The sequence below is a fragment of the Maniola hyperantus genome, chromosome 12, assembly GCF_902806685.2.
Source record: "Maniola hyperantus chromosome 12, iAphHyp1.2, whole genome shotgun sequence".
Taxonomy (NCBI): domain Eukaryota; kingdom Metazoa; phylum Arthropoda; class Insecta; order Lepidoptera; family Nymphalidae; genus Maniola; species Maniola hyperantus.
Window position 1 is genome coordinate 11,024,145 of NC_048547.1, and position 18,939 is coordinate 11,043,083.

The 18,939-nt window shown below is 36.5% G+C and overlaps 2 protein-coding genes across 7 annotated transcripts; both read left to right on the top strand.

Moving 5' to 3' along the window:
• The first annotated feature begins 6,279 nt into the window (after window positions 1-6,279).
• LOC117986935 (uncharacterized protein C15orf61 homolog) lies at window positions 6,280-8,887 on the top strand. Of its 5 annotated transcripts, none has more exons than XM_069502023.1 (4): window positions 6,288-6,410; window positions 6,507-6,686; window positions 7,863-8,046; window positions 8,742-8,887. In XM_069502023.1, the coding sequence occupies exons 2-4, from the start codon at window positions 6,546-6,548 to the stop codon at window positions 8,867-8,869; spliced, it is 453 nt and encodes a 150-aa protein (XP_069358124.1). In that variant the 5' UTR covers window positions 6,288-6,410; window positions 6,507-6,545; the 3' UTR covers window positions 8,870-8,887. The 5 variants fall into 5 exon arrangements, with proteins under 5 accessions (XP_034829784.1, XP_034829786.1, XP_069358124.1 ...); XM_069502024.1 differs by lacking the exon at window positions 6,288-6,410 and adding an exon at window positions 7,306-7,481 and having other exon boundaries at window positions 6,545-6,686; XM_069502025.1 differs by lacking the exon at window positions 6,288-6,410 and adding an exon at window positions 7,306-7,481 and having other exon boundaries at window positions 6,545-6,686; window positions 7,868-8,046.
• Window positions 8,888-12,726: 3,839 nt separating this feature from the next.
• LOC117986917 (odorant receptor 67c-like) lies at window positions 12,727-17,207 on the top strand. Of its 2 annotated transcripts, XM_034973877.2 has the most exons (6): window positions 12,727-13,351; window positions 13,999-14,200; window positions 14,625-14,724; window positions 15,002-15,106; window positions 15,441-15,602; window positions 16,341-17,207. In XM_034973877.2, the coding sequence occupies exons 1-6, from the start codon at window positions 13,147-13,149 to the stop codon at window positions 16,398-16,400; spliced, it is 834 nt and encodes a 277-aa protein (XP_034829768.2). In that variant the 5' UTR covers window positions 12,727-13,146; the 3' UTR covers window positions 16,401-17,207. The 2 variants fall into 2 exon arrangements, with proteins under 2 accessions (XP_034829768.2, XP_069358456.1); XM_069502355.1 differs by lacking the exon at window positions 15,441-15,602.
• The last annotated feature ends 1,732 nt before the right edge of the window (window positions 17,208-18,939 follow it).

Consider the following 18,939-nt stretch of genomic DNA (forward strand, 5'->3'; position numbering starts at 1 on the left):
AGCTGTGAATAATCAATTTGATCACAAAATTTATTATATAATTTTTCAAATTGACTTTGTGTGTATCACATGTTAAAAAATCAAAACTTGTACTCTGATCAACTAATAATTTTATCATTTGACTTTTGCCACTTTTCCCAGGATCATTTTTTAACATGCTTTTACTATTTTTATTATATTTCTCACACAATTTGAAAAGTTACGCGAGGGTCGGTAAAGAGATCTCCTTGTGATATCGATAGAATGTATGTATTCATCTGCTTGAGGTGGGGTGGTGTCACACAATTCATTATTGCATTTTATACAAGATTTACACACATTCCTTTTTAGCTTTTTTATGACAAACCCTGTCACATACTTTTTAGTTTCAGAGATTATTAATTTGTCTCCAATTTCTGAACTACTATCTGCCAAATTTTCTATACTTAGATCTGTATCCATTGGCTCATTGCTCATCGGGGGCTCTTTGATGTCATTTTCTATCAAAAGACAATCTAAATTTTGTAACATTTTGTTAGGATCTTCCTCACAGTTAGCCCCTAATGAGTGACTTGAATTTAAATTATTTACAAGTAATGTTTTGTAATACTTTCAAACTGCTGGCAGGTAGGGTTTGTGTTTCTAGCCCCGTGGCTCCTCACAGAGGAGAAAAAGTTTTCCACAGGATCTTGGTTAAAACAGCGCGTTAACAAACTAGTTACATTATGTTTTTCATTTAGATATAGCCACAATTCTTTCATAACTTTAATATTGTGGATCCAATTTTTAATTGATGGAACCTGTTCATAACGAATACTTACTGTTCCATCTTTTTTTTTTGTTTCCATCTTAAATCGCATTGATTTTAATATTGGCACACTTTCATCCCATAATTTAAAATGGTCAGAGTTCATTTTCAAACAATTTTTATATATTTTATGGGTCTTTTTATAAGACCCTCCATTAAAGGAGTCAAAAAGACGATCAAATAATAGCAGCAAGTCGGCTGTGTCAGCACACTCTTGTGGTAGTAAATTATTTTCTGAAAAAGAAAAAAGATTAAAAATTAAATACTTAAATAAATACTTAAATATATTTTTTTATACATAAATGTCAGGCCACATTTACATGGATTTGTAGCTGATGCTCGCGACTTCACCCGCGTGGATTTAGGTTTCTTAAAATCTATGAACTCTATGATTTTCAGAGAAAAAAGTAGTGTCCTTCCCTAAGAAGTTATTTGTATACCAAACGTCAAAATTGGGTGGGCTGTGGGTCGATTTCATAAAACCGGCATCAATCATTATTACAATCTCAGTTGTTGTGATTGGCTGAATTTGTGCGATTCTTGTTGCAACAATGCATTGTAGCCAATAGTGAGCTGGCGTCAACCATTTATAATATTAGTATGGAGTTGTGGATGTTTTAAAGTTGCACTATCATCACATTACAGATGTAAAATAGCGCCATATATGTTGCTAATAAATAATTATTGAGAATAAGATTAGTCCTTGCTAGTCAAGTAGTACCAAAGTCTGATGAATTAATTCTAAAGTGAAGAAGGTCTTCAAATATCAGGTCTTTAAAAGTTTCAGAACATTAACAGTACTTACTTGCACAAAATCGTAGCGCTCCTGATACACGCTGACTAAAAACTTGTGCAGCATGTTTTACTTTCATCTTCGGAATTTTCTCTATGAGTACATGAGCTTCTGTTAACTTGTTGCACATTCGTAAGTCATCTTCTCCTGCATCAATATCTAACAGAAGCTTTAAATGTATCCATTTAGCAGTCTTTACTTCGTCCTCCTGTGTGAATCTTAATTCTTTTGTCAGTAAATTGTTTCGTATTCCTTTTAACAAATGTGGGGGATCAAATAAGGGGAATATATTATTATTTTCTACAGCAAAACTACTATCCCTAGGCTCGTTGCCTAATCTAAGACAATCTACTTTAGTCTCTTTTATCAGCTCATTTATAACTTTGTTGTTAATTGTAGATTGATCACAGACAGTTGAGACGACAGCCAATCCTGTTTGATTAATTTGTGTAATTATGTTTTTAATACACCTTTTTAATATTACTGCCTTTGTGGCACTTTTGCAAAACAAATAGCAAATTGGCTGTTTGAACTTAGCTTTTAGCCCCTTTATCATGAATACCAAAACATGGTCAGCAATATTCTCTGTAATTTCATTTCCCCCAAAATCTTCAAATCCGATTACTTGATCGAATGCTGTATTGAAATGTAGGGATGGAGACAAAGACATTTCATCAAAGATTAATACACATAATCGTTGCTCCATCCCCAATTTGTCTGCCGCATTTTTCAAAAGTTTAATTATCGCAGGGTTTAAGCCTGGTTTAATTGTTATTTGTTTAAGGACATCCAGTAATGTTCGTTTTGATGGCAAAGTTAACATTTTTCTCAAAAAGTTATAGCCTTTTGGACTTTTCTTATATATCGAGAGTGACATTAATTTTTCTGCATGATTAAATCTTCTTCCACGGCTTTTTTTGTTATGCTGTGTTAATTGCATTTTTACAAGTGTTTGAGCAGGCATAGGTAAGTATTTTAGAACCTTGTTAAATAATTTTGTTTTTGACATTTTTTTTGCTATCTTTACTTGGTTTCTTTGTTCGAATAATTTATTTTTCAAATTAACTATTTTCCTTAACAATTTCTGAACTTTGAGATTCACATGTCTTTGACCAGCTTTTCCTGAAAAAAAAAAGGTGTTTTTATTAAGTATACATTAACTATTAGACAATTTTCAATACTCTATTCTTGTTAAAATCTTGTTAAACAGTAAAGATTTTTTATCTCTTATTTAATTAAATTAAATTAAATTTATTGGATATTATTACATATTAAATTACATATAAGGAACACAAAAAATACTTATAATACAGATAAAAACAAGTAATAACAATTAAGTAGACCTAGGTCTAGTGGGGTGCCAGCCAGGTAACCTCCCAGTGTGTATGTGTGTATGTGTATTATTTGTTGTTTATGGCCACAACTTACTAGTAATTATTTTTTTCTGAATCTGAGTTTGAGAATATCCTGCTTGGATGTTGTGAACCACAGATGGGGTACTTTGAGCGACCGATTGATTATGTGTAGAACTTTCTGGTTGATTTATTGTATTAGCATCTAGACTTGAATCAATGGCACCTGAAATATGCAAAATAGAGTTTTAGAAGAAGTGTTTATGTTATAATTATTAGTTATACATAGTTAGTTTCTGTCTGCAACTTCATTAGGAGATTTCAGTTTTGAAGATTCCATAGAAACATTTGTACTTATTACATTTGATACCAAGTGGGGTATCCCGTAGCGCTGCCAAGTAGATTTTTTTGATATTAACAATAAACCTCTACAGTTTTGCGGCTTGTTAAGAAAAGTGATCTGTTTTACTCTTGTGTATTACAGAACCCTATGTGCTGTGTCCAACTCGCACTTGGCCAGTTATTTTCTACATAGCAGTTCTTGATTTATCGTGCAAAACGTCGAAAAATACGACTGAAGTATGGGACCCTCTGTGCACAAGTCTGACCCACACTTGGCCAGTGTTTTCAAGCTTCTACAATCTGTGCTTTGACCTATTATTGACATGTCAATCAATGTAATTTCTCAAAATCCTCTCTACTGTAATAACTAATAAATAAAACTCACCAAGGTTAAGAGAAGGAAATGCTGTCTTTGCTAGTCTTTTACTGTGATGGTATAAAAAACGATCTTCAAAGTGGTGATTGCAAATTCGATAATTCGTATATATTTCATCATCAGTCTTGCTTTCTAAATCTTGTCCTACTATCTCTTTCCATTGTTGAAATCGTTTCAAAGAGGAGTGGCCAGGTTTTGGAAAGTGATGCAAAACATCTGAAAAAGTAGTAACATAAAATATGCAATATATTATTGTATTATCTATACTTATTGTACTTATTTACTTAATCTCTATAATATATATATAAAAATGAATCACTGAATGTGTTGCTAAGCGCAAATTTCGAGAACAGCTGAACCGATTTCGCTAATTCTTTTTTTATAATATTCCTTGAAGTACGAGGATGGTTTTTATGGAATTGCCCGAAATCGACTAGGCGGTAAGACGTTCGCTGGGGCAGCTAGTAAAATATAAAAAAACCATAGTCATTAAAGTTCAAAATAATATCTAATGTTGTACCTACGTACCTACACTTAATTACAAAACAAAAAATGTACAGAATTAGTAGTCAATAATCCTTACCAATATTATAAATGCAAAAGTATGTCAGGCTGTCTGTCTGCTAGCTTTTCACAGTCAATTTGTGTAACCGTTTATGATAAAAGTTAGAAGGTACAGAGAAGCTTGCATCCAGGTAAGGACATAGGCTACTTTTGCCTCGGAAAATCAAACAGTTCCCATGGGATTCTTTAAAACGCTAAACCAACGTAGACAAAGTGGCGGGCATCATCTATTTGGTGAAGAGATAGCTTGCATCGGAGACGGTTGTAGGCTACTTTTATCACGGAAAATTGGACTTCTCACGGGATTTCTAAAATGGTTTTTTGGATGATATCCACGTGGACGAAATCGCAGGAATTATTTAGTATCATGATAAAATACCTAATGTACTAATGGAGCATAGAGTTTGACTCGTTTAAGAGATTTGTGTTAGATTACAAGTGAGCTGATTTTAAACTTACCGAATTGCTCACATCCGAACACACATCGAGATCTCCGTGGCATTTTCCCTGCACAAATCTATCGACAGAAAATCTTTTCACAAAGCAAAAACAAGTCCGTAATCCGTAGCCGTGGTCAATCGTTCAGGCATGAATCGAGTCCGTAAATCAATCCTTAGGTAGTTATCGAGGTGGTTAAAGGAAACACAGAGTCCAGTAAACAAAGCAGGGTCAGATAAATTTATCAGAAATAGAAATATTTAGAACCGCACAAACAACAATACACGAAAACATGAAAAGTTTTGAACTTCAACGGTGACCAGGGTTGCCAGATATTTACCAATTGAATTCGCCCGTTTTTTTTTTTTTTTTAATAGATATAGCGAGCAAGCGAGCAGGCGGGTCACCTGATGTTAAGTGATTACCGCCGCCCATGAACATTTGCAGCACCAGAGGAGCCGCCGATGCGTTGCCGGCCTTTAGGAATTTGTTTTAGGATTTTGCCTGCTGAGTAGCCTAAAATCGCCCGTTTCTATCTTCCAGGGGCCCTACCGCGGTTGTTTGACAGCTACAATGTTACGATCACAATCATCTCTGATTGGTTAATGCTCGCTCACTATTGGCTACAATGCATTGTTGCAACAAGGATTGCACAAATTCAGCCAATCAGAACAATTGAGATTGTAATAATGATTGATACCGGTTTTAGACAATCGCCCTACTGGTAGCCTAAATGGTTACTGGTAGCCAATCGGGATTTTTGGGCGCCGATTGGCCCGCCGAGGTAGCCTAAATGGCGGTAATTCGCCTAATCTGGCACCACTGACGGTGACTGTGGCTGTCCAAATGTTTGTAATTTAAAATTACAACAATGTGCCCGCCATCTATTTACGTCTTTTATTAACTGTTATCTATTTGTTTAGCCGTACTCGCGCTTAGATGGCACCACAAGCGAATTTCAATTTGCGATTTTTTAATGTTCTGGAGTTGCACCCCTATGCAGGTGACACTGAAAATATACAATTTTTTTTAAACTAGTTTTACGGCTCAGGGTTCTAGCTTTTGTGATACTAAAAATGTACAAAAATGACAAATACCTACCACTGACAAACCACAGATTAGCTTTTTTTAATTTATTTTTCCGGATGGCCTCTCTCAGATCGTGCTCTCAGATTAGCCAAACCCATAGATTATCTACTATATTACCAGCAGAGAGCTAACCTTGGATGAATAAATCTCTATGCCTGCCTCCCTGCCCGGCAAAAAGGGGGCAAAAACCACGGATGATAGAACATAACCAAAGAATTTGCAAGTACTACTACGTAGTACAACTATTCCTATGTCGATGAACATAACACAGTCTATAGGTAGGTATAACTCTCGATAACTCTACAAAGACCACAGACTAACGCACCACCGGTTCTTCACCAATGAAGTCAAGAGTCGACCCGACACCGATCAGCGACTAATTGGCGGTCAAGTTGGTGCGTCTGTTAGTAGCCTAATTTTGTCTATGATTTGTTTCTGTTAGGTTTAGTAATATAGTAGATAATCTATGGTTAGGTTGGCAGATAACCATATACATTTGTTCTTGGTTCTGAGTATATCTCTCGAGTATATGGAGAATTTTACGTCAAAAACAGATGTTAATTGTCAAACTATCAATCAAAATAAAAGGAATTGGGAATTCCCATCTAAGGAGAAAACGAAACAAAAAGTTGTTTGAATTAAAGATTTCTACTTGTTAGTGCTTGTTAGGTATAAAATACATTAAGTGTGCATTTAAACGAGCTATAATTATTAAAAGCAAATTATTCACAATAACCTAAACAAGTTTACGTAATTATATTATAGGTTAGGAAACTATGTGAAGAGAAATATTGATAAAACACGATGTTTTTAGGTTTATTTAGAAGAAGGAACATTATTACACCTTCCTTAGCTTACTTCTCATCCAAACCTACGTCTTCAGAAGTATTGACGGCTTATTTAACACAGTGTAATGAGCCTCCATGGACATCCTATTTTGTTAAGGTAAACCTATCTGCATCTAGTTTTACTATCTTACCTCTACCAGATATAAAATTGCATACTCCTTACTTGAATTCTGAAAACTTCTCATACGTGTGTGTGTGGTATAAAAGTAAGTACGATGTAATACTAAGTAAATGTCTTTGGACACCCAAAATTCCTACTTCTAGAGTTGAGACCTGCCTTTACCAGAGCTGTTGATCGGTTCTGAATCGAGACCATTCCACTCAATTTTCCATGTTAGGGACAAAACTGCCTCTTAGTGAGAAGCTGTGATCGTCACACTAAGTTAATTGGCAAAAGTGGTATTATGGAACTGTGCATATTAGCTAATGGTGAGAGAATTATTAGCCAATTAACAGTAGATTAACCAATCAGAGGTGATTGTGAACGTCACACTATACTTTAGCTGTCAAACTACGACGTTAGGCTGGTGTTTTGGCAGCCTATCCCCACAGACCTGCACATTGATGTCATAAACTTCAAACTGTACCTAGGTACAGTAACTACAACTGTAAGAATCAGTGAAAAAGACTTACTGCTCTAGATCAGTAAGTCTTTTTCACAGATTCTTAGTTGTAGTTCCCATCTTAATAGTGGTTTGATTCACCATGTCTGGTAGGAGGCTCCGGCTGCGGCTACCACCCTACTGGCAAAGCTGTGCTGCCAAGCGATTTAATGTTCCCTTACAATGACGCGTAGAAACCTATCAGGGCTATGGGCTTAATGAAATTGCCGTACCCCTTCTAAAGTTCAAAGCCCACTTTCATCTTAAACTGCATCATCACTTACAATCAGGTAAGACAGCAGCCAAGGCCTAACTTATATTTAAATTTAAAAAAAAGAACATCAATACTCCTTTAAGAATGAAAAGGATTTTGACATAGCCTACCAGTCTAGACTTCACACACCTTTGATAACATTTTGGAGAACTCTCAGGCATGCAGGTTTCGTCACAATGTTTTCATTCACTGTTAAAGCAAGTGATATTAAATTGCTTAAAACACACAACTCCAAAGATTTAGAGGTGATTGCGCAGGACCCTCGATTAGGAGACAGTCTTAATCACTAGGCTATCAGTTTCACTAGCAAGCCAACAGTGGTTTAATTAGATAAGGGTAAACTTGGATTGTAGAATAGAAAAAAATATAACTAAAATTAGTATTTAATTTGTTGTAGTATAGAAGTGTAAAAAATGATCAGTTTGGTATGTCAAATTTCAACTGGAAAGTTGGAAAGTCAAACTATCAAATATTAAGAACTGGATGCTACCCATACATCAAATACCATTGTTCCAGAAAACAGGCAGAAAACTTGGAAGCGTCTGATAGATTTATGAGAGTTATTAAAGTCATTAATTTAGGTGAGCATTTTAATCTACTATTCACTATCTGAAATATTTATTTCTTCTTCTTTTCTTAATATATGGCTTTTTCAGTGCCATGTCAGCTATTTAATTCTTGGGACAGCACATAAATTCCTACCTACATAAGTACCTCAATTAATAATATTTTTATTACTTAGTTCTGAGTTTCTAATCAAATAGTATAACTTATTTTATTTTGACATATAGATCTTTCCGATTAGTTTGAACCAGAAATACATAAAAGTTCTGCTTAAAAATTATAAAAAAAAATTATTTAAACTAGACTAATGATAACAATGAAGTGCTTAATTATTTTTTACCAACATTTATAAATCAGTGCTTGTGCATATACTTACACATTAGATTCTGCTTACTACAAAGTCAGAGAAAAATCTGTAGAATAGAATAGAATAGAATGTTTTTTTATTCATGTAAACTTTTTAAAAGTGCTTATGAATAGTCAGGTTTAATTTACCACTGGTTCGGAATGCCGTGTGTGTTTCACTTTAAGGCTGAAATTTATAGAGCTCATACTTTGCTGAAACAGACTTATATAATATTATCTCTGCATAAATCTGTCTCATATTAACTCCCACAATGCTGATGATGATCTATAGATCTCAGCCTTAAAGACTGACTATAGTACCTAGTATGTTTAATCAAGTGAAGCTGATTCAATATTCCCTTTTCAGGTATTCCTTGTCTGCTCTATGGCCTTGCAGCGACACAGTTGATTCGACATACTGAGGTTGTGCACACATCTAAGGGGCCTGTTACTATTTATTTTTTGTTACCAGAAGATAAGGGATCGAGTTACTAAATAAATGTATATAATTCAGATTAGTTTAATTTATTATAATCTAGATATAATAACTTTTCCCGACACAACTTATAAAAGTGGTAGACTTTTATAAGTTGTGTCGGGAAAAGTGTAACCCGCCGACTAAAACCGAATATAGACCAATGAAACATGTTACACTTACAGACCTAAGACCCATTACGCACGGTCGACTAGTCGTCCGGCAACTCGGTAGACGGCGATCGTTAGAATCTCTAATTTATAATATACTAGACTAGCTTACGCCCGAGACTTCGTCCGCGTTGACTACATAATTTTAGAACCCCTATTTTACCCCCTTAGGAGTTGAATTTTCAAAAAACTCTTTCTTAGCGGATGCTTTCGTCATAATAGCTATCTGCATGCCAAATTTCAGCCAGATCCGTCCAATAGTTTGAGCTGTGCGTTGATAGATCAGTCAGTCAGTCAGTCACCTTTTCCTTTTATATATTTAGATGATGCCCGCGACTTCGTCCGCGTGGATTTAGGTTTTTAAAAATCTCGTGAGAACTCTTTAATTTTCCGGGATAAAAAGTCTATGTTCTTCCCCGGGATGTAAGCTAACTCTGTATCAAATTTCATCAAAATCGATTGAACTGTTACAGACAGACAGACACACTTTCGCATTTATAATATTAGTATAGATGGACGTCGCCGTGTGAATGCGCACGAACACCATGAAGTTGCGGCGACTGCGTGCGTGCACGGCGATAATTTCCATAAATAAAATTTACAGATTCTAACGCACGAGTTGCGGCATAGTGAATTGAATAAACAATATATAACTCCCAGTTAGGTAACTTACAACCACAGGTTTCAATAATACCTATCTACCATGATACTTACTGAATTTCAATATAAATGGGAATCATTATTTTATTAAATCATGTGAATGCACCAAATGTGCATCAGTAATGGGTGATTAAAGTTATGATGAACAGGAATGGAATTATTAACCTATTACTAGTTAACTAATGAGAAACTAGTTGACCGGCCCGGTTTGGCACGAATAGGTTTACCTATTCCATGGATACAATACCTATTGTGATATATTACAATATCTACATCTTTTCTCATGAAATGTTCTAAATGCTATAAAACCCACCAGCCGGTACAACCGTTATGAAGTAGGCTTGTTGCAAAATCGGACTCCGCTCTGCTTTCCTAACTGGTGCAGTGGTAGACTCTTTATATACCTAATATCATAAGTGGCACGTCATGAAAAAAACCGACCAAGTGCGAGTGAGACTCGCGCACCGAGGGTTCCGTATCCACTGTAGTAGATACGGAACCCTCGGTGCTTTCAGAATTCAGAACTTTTAAGAAAAAGTTCTGAATTACTTCACTTCGCCCGCCGACCGATCGCAGACGACCGCAGCCCGCACGGTGCAGCGAGCTGCGGGACCCGCAAACAACCGCGCACTCCGCGGGAGTAAATCGCGTCGTGAAAATTGCTATCTACATTTCCATGTATTTCGTGTGCCCACGAGTGTTGCGGTCCCGCAGCCGCGGCAGGCGCGGGTGAAAACCGCTCTCTGATTTTCTAGCGTAACGGTTCCTTTTTTCCTTTTGAGGTACCTACCAAAAAAATTGGTAAATTCATTTGAGGTAACCCTAAAAATTGGTAAATTCATTTCATTTCATTTCAATCAATGCAGTTCCTGAAATCCTATATATAGTAGAGCTAGGTACCTTGCATCATCGGGGTTGAAGAGTTGGGACTTGGAGTCCAATCATGAAGTCGTTGCTACTTGCTTGATATTTATCTACAATATTAATTTACTATGAAGACTTCCTGAATCTTCATAACTCAGTCGGGCAGTAACCCTGCAGTGTCAGGATTGAGGAGTTTGATCCAGATTTTTTTATGAGACCACCTCGAAAACGTCTTCTATTTGCAAATCGGTTCATACATTTTTATTGAAACGAGCCGAATTGAGAACCACCTCCTTTTTGGAAGTCGGTTAAAAAGTTCCAAATTGCCTTTCTTGTCCAAGTTTGAAGGTATAATCCCCCGGGAATTTACTTACCCACTCAGTTCCCTCGAAACTTCCAACCATAATACCTAGTAGGATTATATTTTAATTGATTGAAAAACTTACGTACGGAGTACGGACATACGTACGTAAATAATAAAGCCGTTTTTATTCGAGACAATTATTATTTTAATTTGTATTGTACAGATAATATGAAGGTATCATATAATATTAAGGATATAAAAATCTGCTACATGCGTATTTTATTTCAAACACTAAGCGTATTTCAGTTAATTCTTACGAATTTTCAGTTATGGCAACGAAAATTCTTAAGATTTTTTTCACTAAAAATGATTTTGACCACGACTGTCCATATATCGGTCTTTTCAAATATCACCCACAGATGAGAGTATTTCTTATGTTGAACGGAATTTTCTTTCATAACGCCGATTCTTACATAAGGTTATGTTTTTGTTCTGATAACTTAATATTCTTATAGATACGTAGGTACTACGAAAATAAAAATTTGTATGTTCGTATCTTATACATTCGTACTGTCGTACATCATCCGATTGTTTCTACTATAAAGAACCGGGGTAGGCATTTGAATTTATTTTATACTTTTAGGGGAAGAAAGGGCAAGGCGGGGTACTTAAGATAAGGTCAATTCTAAAACTGTAACGTGAAATTTTATATCAAAGTACAAGGGACATTATCTACATCGCTGTCGCTGTTTTCTATTTGGTTTTGGTTAGTTGACATAAATAAAATTGACATAAAATATTGATATAATTATGGGTACCTAGTGATTATGATTAACTCGACTTCACCCCATTTTGACTCTTCGTTACAGGTTAAAAAAAACACTAAAAATCTGTGCATATTACTGAAGATAACACGTTCGTAGTAGTTAGAAAAAACTGTAACAAATTAATTTAAAAAAAAAATTTTTTTTCGCATATACACGTTCTAACTTCTATTATATTCGTAATAGGTCACTAGGCCAACTGACTGGCCTCATGGTGGGGCATCATATGAGATGAAAGATGATCGTGATTTTTCAATTAGAAAACTAGATAAGGACTTCCTTCCTCTAGGTTTTAAGTACCTACCTACAACCTGTCGGAAATATCTGAGCACCTCGCTGGAATGCGCATCCCCTAGCGCTTCCCCGCAGCTCGCCCATTACCACCTAACACATAACACTACGCTACGTAAACACCACGTTCTACCAGTCCCGTTGCCAGTACCAGTGCCAGTACCGTTGTCAACCCAAGCACGTTGCTTGACGTCATTAAGCCAGGTTCTCAGATATTTCCGACAGGTTGTACGTGATAATTGACACAAAATTTTGGAAAATAACTAGTTCTTCCGATATTGGGTTATATTTTAGGATTCTTGAAAAATCGGGTCTGCCCGGTTATATTCTATACCTACCTACTATGTATATTATTAACATTATTTAAGCGTTTAACGGCGTGAGTACAGCCGGGTGTAAGATATGTATATTATTATCATTAGTCTTTACTTTCTTAAACTACAGCAACTTTATAAAACCATAATACCAAACCTTAATCTTGTTACGTTTTATGTTTACAGATTCGTTTGGCCTCTGTTAGTTACCTCATTGGCACTAGTAGCGACGGCTTTTGAATTGATGTTTATTTACCACGGGGTTGCTACGAAGGATTATTCATTTGCCACTGAATCTTTTTGCTATTTTATTACTTTATTTACAGTTCCCATTGTTAACACTAGTTTACTTGTTAATAGAAGAAAGCTCGTTGACCTGCTTTATTCTATGGACAGAGACTTTCAGTACATTTGCAGTTTAGAGTCAAAATACAGGTAGGTACGGGAAACTACTATTATTTTGATGTAATTTTTAGGGTTCCGTACCCAAAGAGTGTCAACGAGACTCTATTACTCCCATAGGCCTCAGATGTCCGTCTGTATGTCAACAGGCTGTATTTCATGAATCCGTTATAAGTAGAAAGTTGAAATTTTCACATTTATATTTTGTTGTTATAGGTATCTACTAACTATTATATGCATTGTTATTTTTTAGAAAAATATTGGTATAATATATTATATTAATTCCATCAGTGTTATCTACCTTTACCTATAAAGTAAAATTAATGTATAAATATAAACTTACCTGATATTTTGTAATGCAAGAATAAGATTTCTCTTACGTTACTTCTTTTAAATTTCAGAAACACTTTTCTCAAAGGACAACTGCTGATTTGGCAACTGTGTATATCGTGGTTTGGTTTCACCCTGATGATCTCCTTTATGTATTTCTGCAGAACATTAGCAATCCTTTTGTATCAAAGTTTATTTGCGACTCAAACTGAGTACCTCATTAGGCCTTTGATGTTTCCTTTTTGGCTTCCGAATGACGACCCTTTCCGTACTCCTAACTACGAAGTGTTTCTGTCTCTTCAAATATTCGTCAGTGCGGTAGTTGTCCCACAGGCATTCTGCGGTAAGTTTGTGTAATGCAGTGCGAGTTATTTTACTGAGCTACTGAGCTTTACTTACTCCTCTGCATTATACCTACCTACTGCAGTGACTGCGTTACTAGTCACTGTGGTATAAGAACGGTAGTGATTGGATGTAAATCGCCCTCCCGTGCACAGGCTAGGAAACCTTTCAGAGAGATTTTATCATCAACCCCCATCGACATCAAGATATTTGAAACTGGGCGTACCTTATTAGTACCTAATATAATAGAGTAGGTATCACTATCAACACATCGCCGGCTCACTACTGAGCACGGATCTCCTCATAGAACGAGAAGAGTTTTATCATAGTCTACCATGCTGGCCAAGTGCGGATTAGCAGACTTCACACATCTTTGAGAAGATTTATGGTGAACTCTCAGGCATGCAGGTTTTCGTCACGATGTTTTCGTTCACCGTTAAAGCAAGTGATATTTAATTGCTTATATTAGGTAGGTATATACCTACTCAATATTAAATTATAAGTTATACTTACGAAGAAATAAAAAGGAATAACATATTATTAGGTGCTTATGATTGAAAGCTAGACCCTAGCGCTTGTAAAGAAGCCAACGTAAAAAATACAATAATTTCTGATTAAGTATTCTTATTTATGATTCTTATGTTTCAGTTTATGTGTATATCCTATTCCATATTTTGCTGCATTACTATTACTTGATGAGTATGATAATCTATGACTGCGAAGTGCTTTTCAATGACCTCGACCCCAGCGTGGTGGAACTCTCTAAATATGACCCTCGACGAATCGAAGTGCAATTTGCCCTTAGCAGTAGAATGAGGAGGATTGTTAAATGGCATAATTTGGTTATTAAGTAAGTTAAGCACACCCCCGACAATCTGTACAAGTGAACTGACTCATTTACCTACCTATTACTACTTACTACCGGAACACCGGCCTGCCCGCACACGATTTGTGTGTATGGGTCACGGTAGGGCTGATGTCTGAGTGAAGCCAATCGAGCGGAACAAGGATAACGCTATACGGCAACATCAGTGCTTCTAACGTGATTTGTAGAAGTATTGGTTACTAGCTGATAGTATTCAAGGGTCCATATAACACGATTTCAATCGGCTTTCTCTTCAGAATTGGGAAGGAAATTAAATGGCATCCATATTGCATACTACTTTTTTGATTCACTTACCTACTATTATTTCTTTAGGTAGGAATTTATTTACTATCTTGGATAAATAACAAATAGGTATTATCTATTAAAAATAACATAATAAATTCGACAGATCTATCGAAACAGTTTCATCAGTCTGCGGTCCTCCACTAGTCTACCAAGTGATGTTCAGCTCACTTCCCATTTGCTTGATGGCCTACCAAGTAGCTGATGTAAGTAGACTACTTTGCAAGTACCTACTTAGATTTAATAGTAGGGACTGGAGTTAATAGGAAGGTAGATACTAAACAGGATTCCATACTATGGTATAGAACCCTAAGATCACTTCGTTGTGCGTCTGCTCATCCGAGTGTTCTGATTTTGATATTTGATACTCAATACCAAGGCCGGATTGCTAGTCCATCTTTTATCATTTGGAAAGTTACACTACAGCATCTGAGTACCGTAAAATATTGTCCCTAAAAACTCTGTATTTTCACTGTATTTCAGTCGTTGGACCATGGGAAATTCAATATCATCTTTGCAATGTTTTGCGTTGCAACTTGCGTGCAGCTTTGGATACCGTGTTACCTCGGGACACTATTTAGAGACAAAGTAAGGTTTCGTCTATATTACTTTCTATCTAATTAAATAAATAGATATTCTATATTATTAGATAAATATTCTAGGTAGGTATAGTAGTGCGAAAGCGTATTCGCGCGGTCCCATAGTAAAATAGCAAAAGGGGATCTAAGTAGATCAAATAGTTCTGCACTCTTCAAAATATATCCTGAATACCGTCAGATAGGCCACCATGTCCCGATGAACTTTGGAGCTGAGAATTGAACAGCGCTTGATCGCCGATGAGTGTTCTAGCGTGATGATCCACAAATCCAGTGCATCTCTCGTGCATTTTCTTCATTTCTCACCTCTTCACCTCCACCTTCAGGCCTTCGCCGTGGGCGATGCGCTTTGGAATAGCGGCTGGCACGCGACGCCGCTGGGGCGGCTACTGCGCAATGACATCACGCTGGTCATCATGCGCTCGCAGAGGCCTCTCAGCATCAAGTTCACGGGCTTGCCCAATCTCGATCTAGAAACTTTCTGCTCGGTTTGTATTTTCAACGACGTCCATTGCTGGATATAGGTATCTTGTAGGGACTTCCACACGCCACGGTCTTGCGCCTCCTGAATCCAGCGGCTCCCTGCGACTCGTCTGATGTCGACCGTCCACCTAGGAGGGGTCTTCCAACGCTGCGTCTTTCGGTGCAAGGTCGCTATTCCAGCACCTTGGGACCCCAACGTCTATCGGTTTTACAAACATACTCGTAGTTCGTTGGGCATTTGGCCCAAGTCCAACCAGGGTCGGAGTTTTCGATTGATGGCATTCGCGTTGTTACGAAAAAATCTCGATCAGTACCTCAGTACCCTTACTATAAATGCGAAAGTGTGTTTGTTTGTAGGTTTGTCCTTCGATCACGGCGCAACGGTGCAACGGATTGACGTGATTTTTTACATGGGTATAACTACTCGTACTGCTTGCATGGGTATAGATAAAGACATGGAGAGTGACATAGGCTACTTTTTATCCCGGAAAATAAAAGAGTTCCCACGGGATTTAAAAAACCTAATTCCAAGCGGATATAGTCGCGGGCATCACCTAGTTGTGTATACCTACCTATTTAAATGTTGGAATTTGTATTATTTACACTGAATTTACTATTATTTACTAAGTATTTTTCAATAAATTAGCTAAGGTATATTTCCCCGTGACTGTAGGTACCTATGTACATATTATCATAACGATAGCTAACGTATAGAATTAACACAGTTTCTTGTACATTTTCAGATAATGAGCACAGCATACTCGTATTTCAACTTACTGCGCCGGTATAGTAGAGATGTCTAATAAGTAGAGAGGATAAAACGACTTACACTCAGTTGCACAAAACTCTTCATTAGTTGAATGCAGCATTAGTTATTTATTAGCAGCTAATGAAATTTTTATTTTTATGGCGTTGCACAAAAAAATTTGGGTAAAATTGGTGCCTTTTTAAGGTTCCGTACCTCAAAAGGAAAAAAGAAACTCTTATAGAGTCACTTCGTTGTCTGTCTGTTCGTCTGTCAGTCTAACCGTCGGTCGTGTCTGTCAAGAAAACCTATAGGGTACTTCCCGTTGACCTAGAATCATTAATTGTTATTGGTTTTTGGTTTGTCCTTCAATCACGTCACAACGGAGCAACGTGATTTTTGCATGGGTATAGTGTAAGACTTGGAGAGTGACATAGGCTACTTTTCATCCTGAAAAATCAAAGAGTTCCTAAGTACGGGATTTGTAAAACCTAAATCCACGAGTACGAAGTTGCGGGCATCAGCTAGTGAAAAATAAAATTAAAATGTGCTCATGAACAAATAATTACCTAGTATTTTCAATTTTCAAAGTAAGATAACTATACCAAGTAGAGTACCTATCATATGAAAGAAGTTTACCTGTACATTCTAAAACAGATTTTTGTTTTATGTTTTTGATTTATCGTACAAAATATCGAAAAAATACCCGTGCTCGGTGCGCAAGTCTGACTCACACTTGGCCGGTTTTTTTTAGGTAAGGCTATCATTAGGCCATGCTCATAGACGTCGATACAATAAAATTGTATAAGATTACTAGGAACTTGAATATCTTAAGCAGATTATGTTACCTAGTATGTACCAAATCTATGCCAATAAATAAAATTTAAGTATCTATCTGTGTGTGATTTAAAATAACTGCCTCTTATTCATCATCATCATTATTAACCCAGTGCCGGCCCACCATTGAACTCAAGTCTCTTCTCGGAATCAATGCGAGATACGAGATAAGAACGACCTTTACCCATCTGATAACTGGGTTAAGGGTATTTTAACCGACTCCAAAAAATAACGTGGTTCTCAATTCGGCCCGTTTTTTTCTATGTCTTTACACAGTACAGTAGGTACTTACACCTTATTTTTAATTTATTTTTTTATTCAGATACAAGTTAGCCCTTGACTGCAATCTCACCTGGTGGTAAGTGACTATGCAGTCTAAGATGGAAGCGGGCTAACCTGGAAGGGGTATGGCAGTTTTATAATAAACCCATGCCCTTTGGGTTTCTACACGGCATCGTACCGGAACGCTAAATCGCTTGGCGGCACGGCTTTGCCGGTAGGGTGGTAACTAGCCACGGCCGAAGCCTCCCACCAGACCAGACCAGAAATTTAGAAATTATAAAATTCCAAATCCCTGCCAGGGTTCGAACCCGGGACCTCCCACTAATAAATAATTCAACAAACGAAATTTGCTAATGGTCCCATAAAAATTCTGGATTCAATTAATGAATTTTTCTGCGTTACTGCCTGTCTAAGTTATGAAGATTATGAATTATCTAAATATATAAAAAGAAAAGCTGACTGACTGACTGATAGATCACGCACAGATCAAAGTACTAAATCGATGGGGCTGAAATGCATGCAGATAGCTATTATGACGTAGACATCCGCTAAGAAAGGTTTTTTGAAAATTCAACCCTTTAGGGCTAAAATGGGGGTTTGAAGATTGTGTAGTCCACACGGACGAAGTCGTGGGCATATACCTATTATAGTATATTGTAAGTACCAAGCATCGATTTCTAAATCGTTGGTACCAAGCCACGACTTCGTGATAAGACTCCATGTCTCTCTCTCAACACTTCGACCGTGATGATGCAGGGTACAGTCCTAGTTCTAAACCATAGGAATTCAGGAAATGTTCCTGGTGTTATAATATTTTAAACCTATTATAGAAACGGCATAGATACGCACTATACGGTGAGAACATTGCATTGTTTCGACTACTAGCCATTGAAAATTGGAACCTAAAAAGCTAAAACTGTAAACAGAGGTTCCCTTTACAATATAGACAAGGAATAGACAAGAAATTCCCACGGGATAATTAATATTAAAGAAGGTTTTTTGGTTAATATGTAAGTATATTTCTTTAAAGTTGTCTTTAGACTAGAGACTTTCAAAGACGTGAAAGTAGCTAATTACAATCACTAAAAATGATTTTCAGGATTTTTCTGAATTCCCCGGGATAGGATAAAAAGTGTTAAGTATATAGGTAAGTACTACTTTATCAATCATCGTTCAATGCTATCAGCTACTATTATACGTATGGATAAGCCAAAACTATACTTGTACCTACCTGCATACTTGTTTCTTTCATAAGCTGTTGGTTCTAACTTCTAAGTTCTTTCGCACGACTTATCCGTCTAAATATGCATGCTGTAGCCGCCTATAATTTGAATTATACAATAACTTAGCACCTAGGATTTGAATAATGCAATTTTTTGTATGATTCTGTTGGTAGTTCAATAAAAATATAAAAATAAAATACGTAGGTAGCCTACTGCAAGATAATACAACCTATAATATCACTTGAGAATTAAATC

What these genes read in the sequence shown, in the direction of transcription:
- LOC117986917 (XM_034973877.2), top strand. Translation starts at nt 13,147, where the DNA reads ATGATCTCCTTTATGTATTTCTGCAGAACATTAGCAATCCTTTTGTAT. An exon ending in TGTCCCACAGGCATTCTGCG is followed by an intron (nt 13,352 to 13,998) that starts GTAAGTTTGTGT and finishes CTTATGTTTCAG; the next exon opens with TTTATGTGTATATCCTATTC. An exon ending in GGACACTATTTAGAGACAAA is followed by an intron (nt 15,107 to 15,440) that starts GTAAGGTTTCGT and finishes CTCCACCTTCAG; the next exon opens with GCCTTCGCCGTGGGCGATGC.
- LOC117986935 (XM_034973893.2), top strand. Translation starts at nt 6,546, where the DNA reads ATGTTTTTAGGTTTATTTAGAAGAAGGAACATTATTACACCTTCCTTA. An exon ending in GGACATCCTATTTTGTTAAG is followed by an intron (nt 6,687 to 7,862) that starts GTAAACCTATCT and finishes AATTTGTTGTAG; the next exon opens with TATAGAAGTGTAAAAAATGA. An exon ending in TATTAAAGTCATTAATTTAG is followed by an intron (nt 8,047 to 8,741) that starts GTGAGCATTTTA and finishes TTCCCTTTTCAG; the next exon opens with GTATTCCTTGTCTGCTCTAT.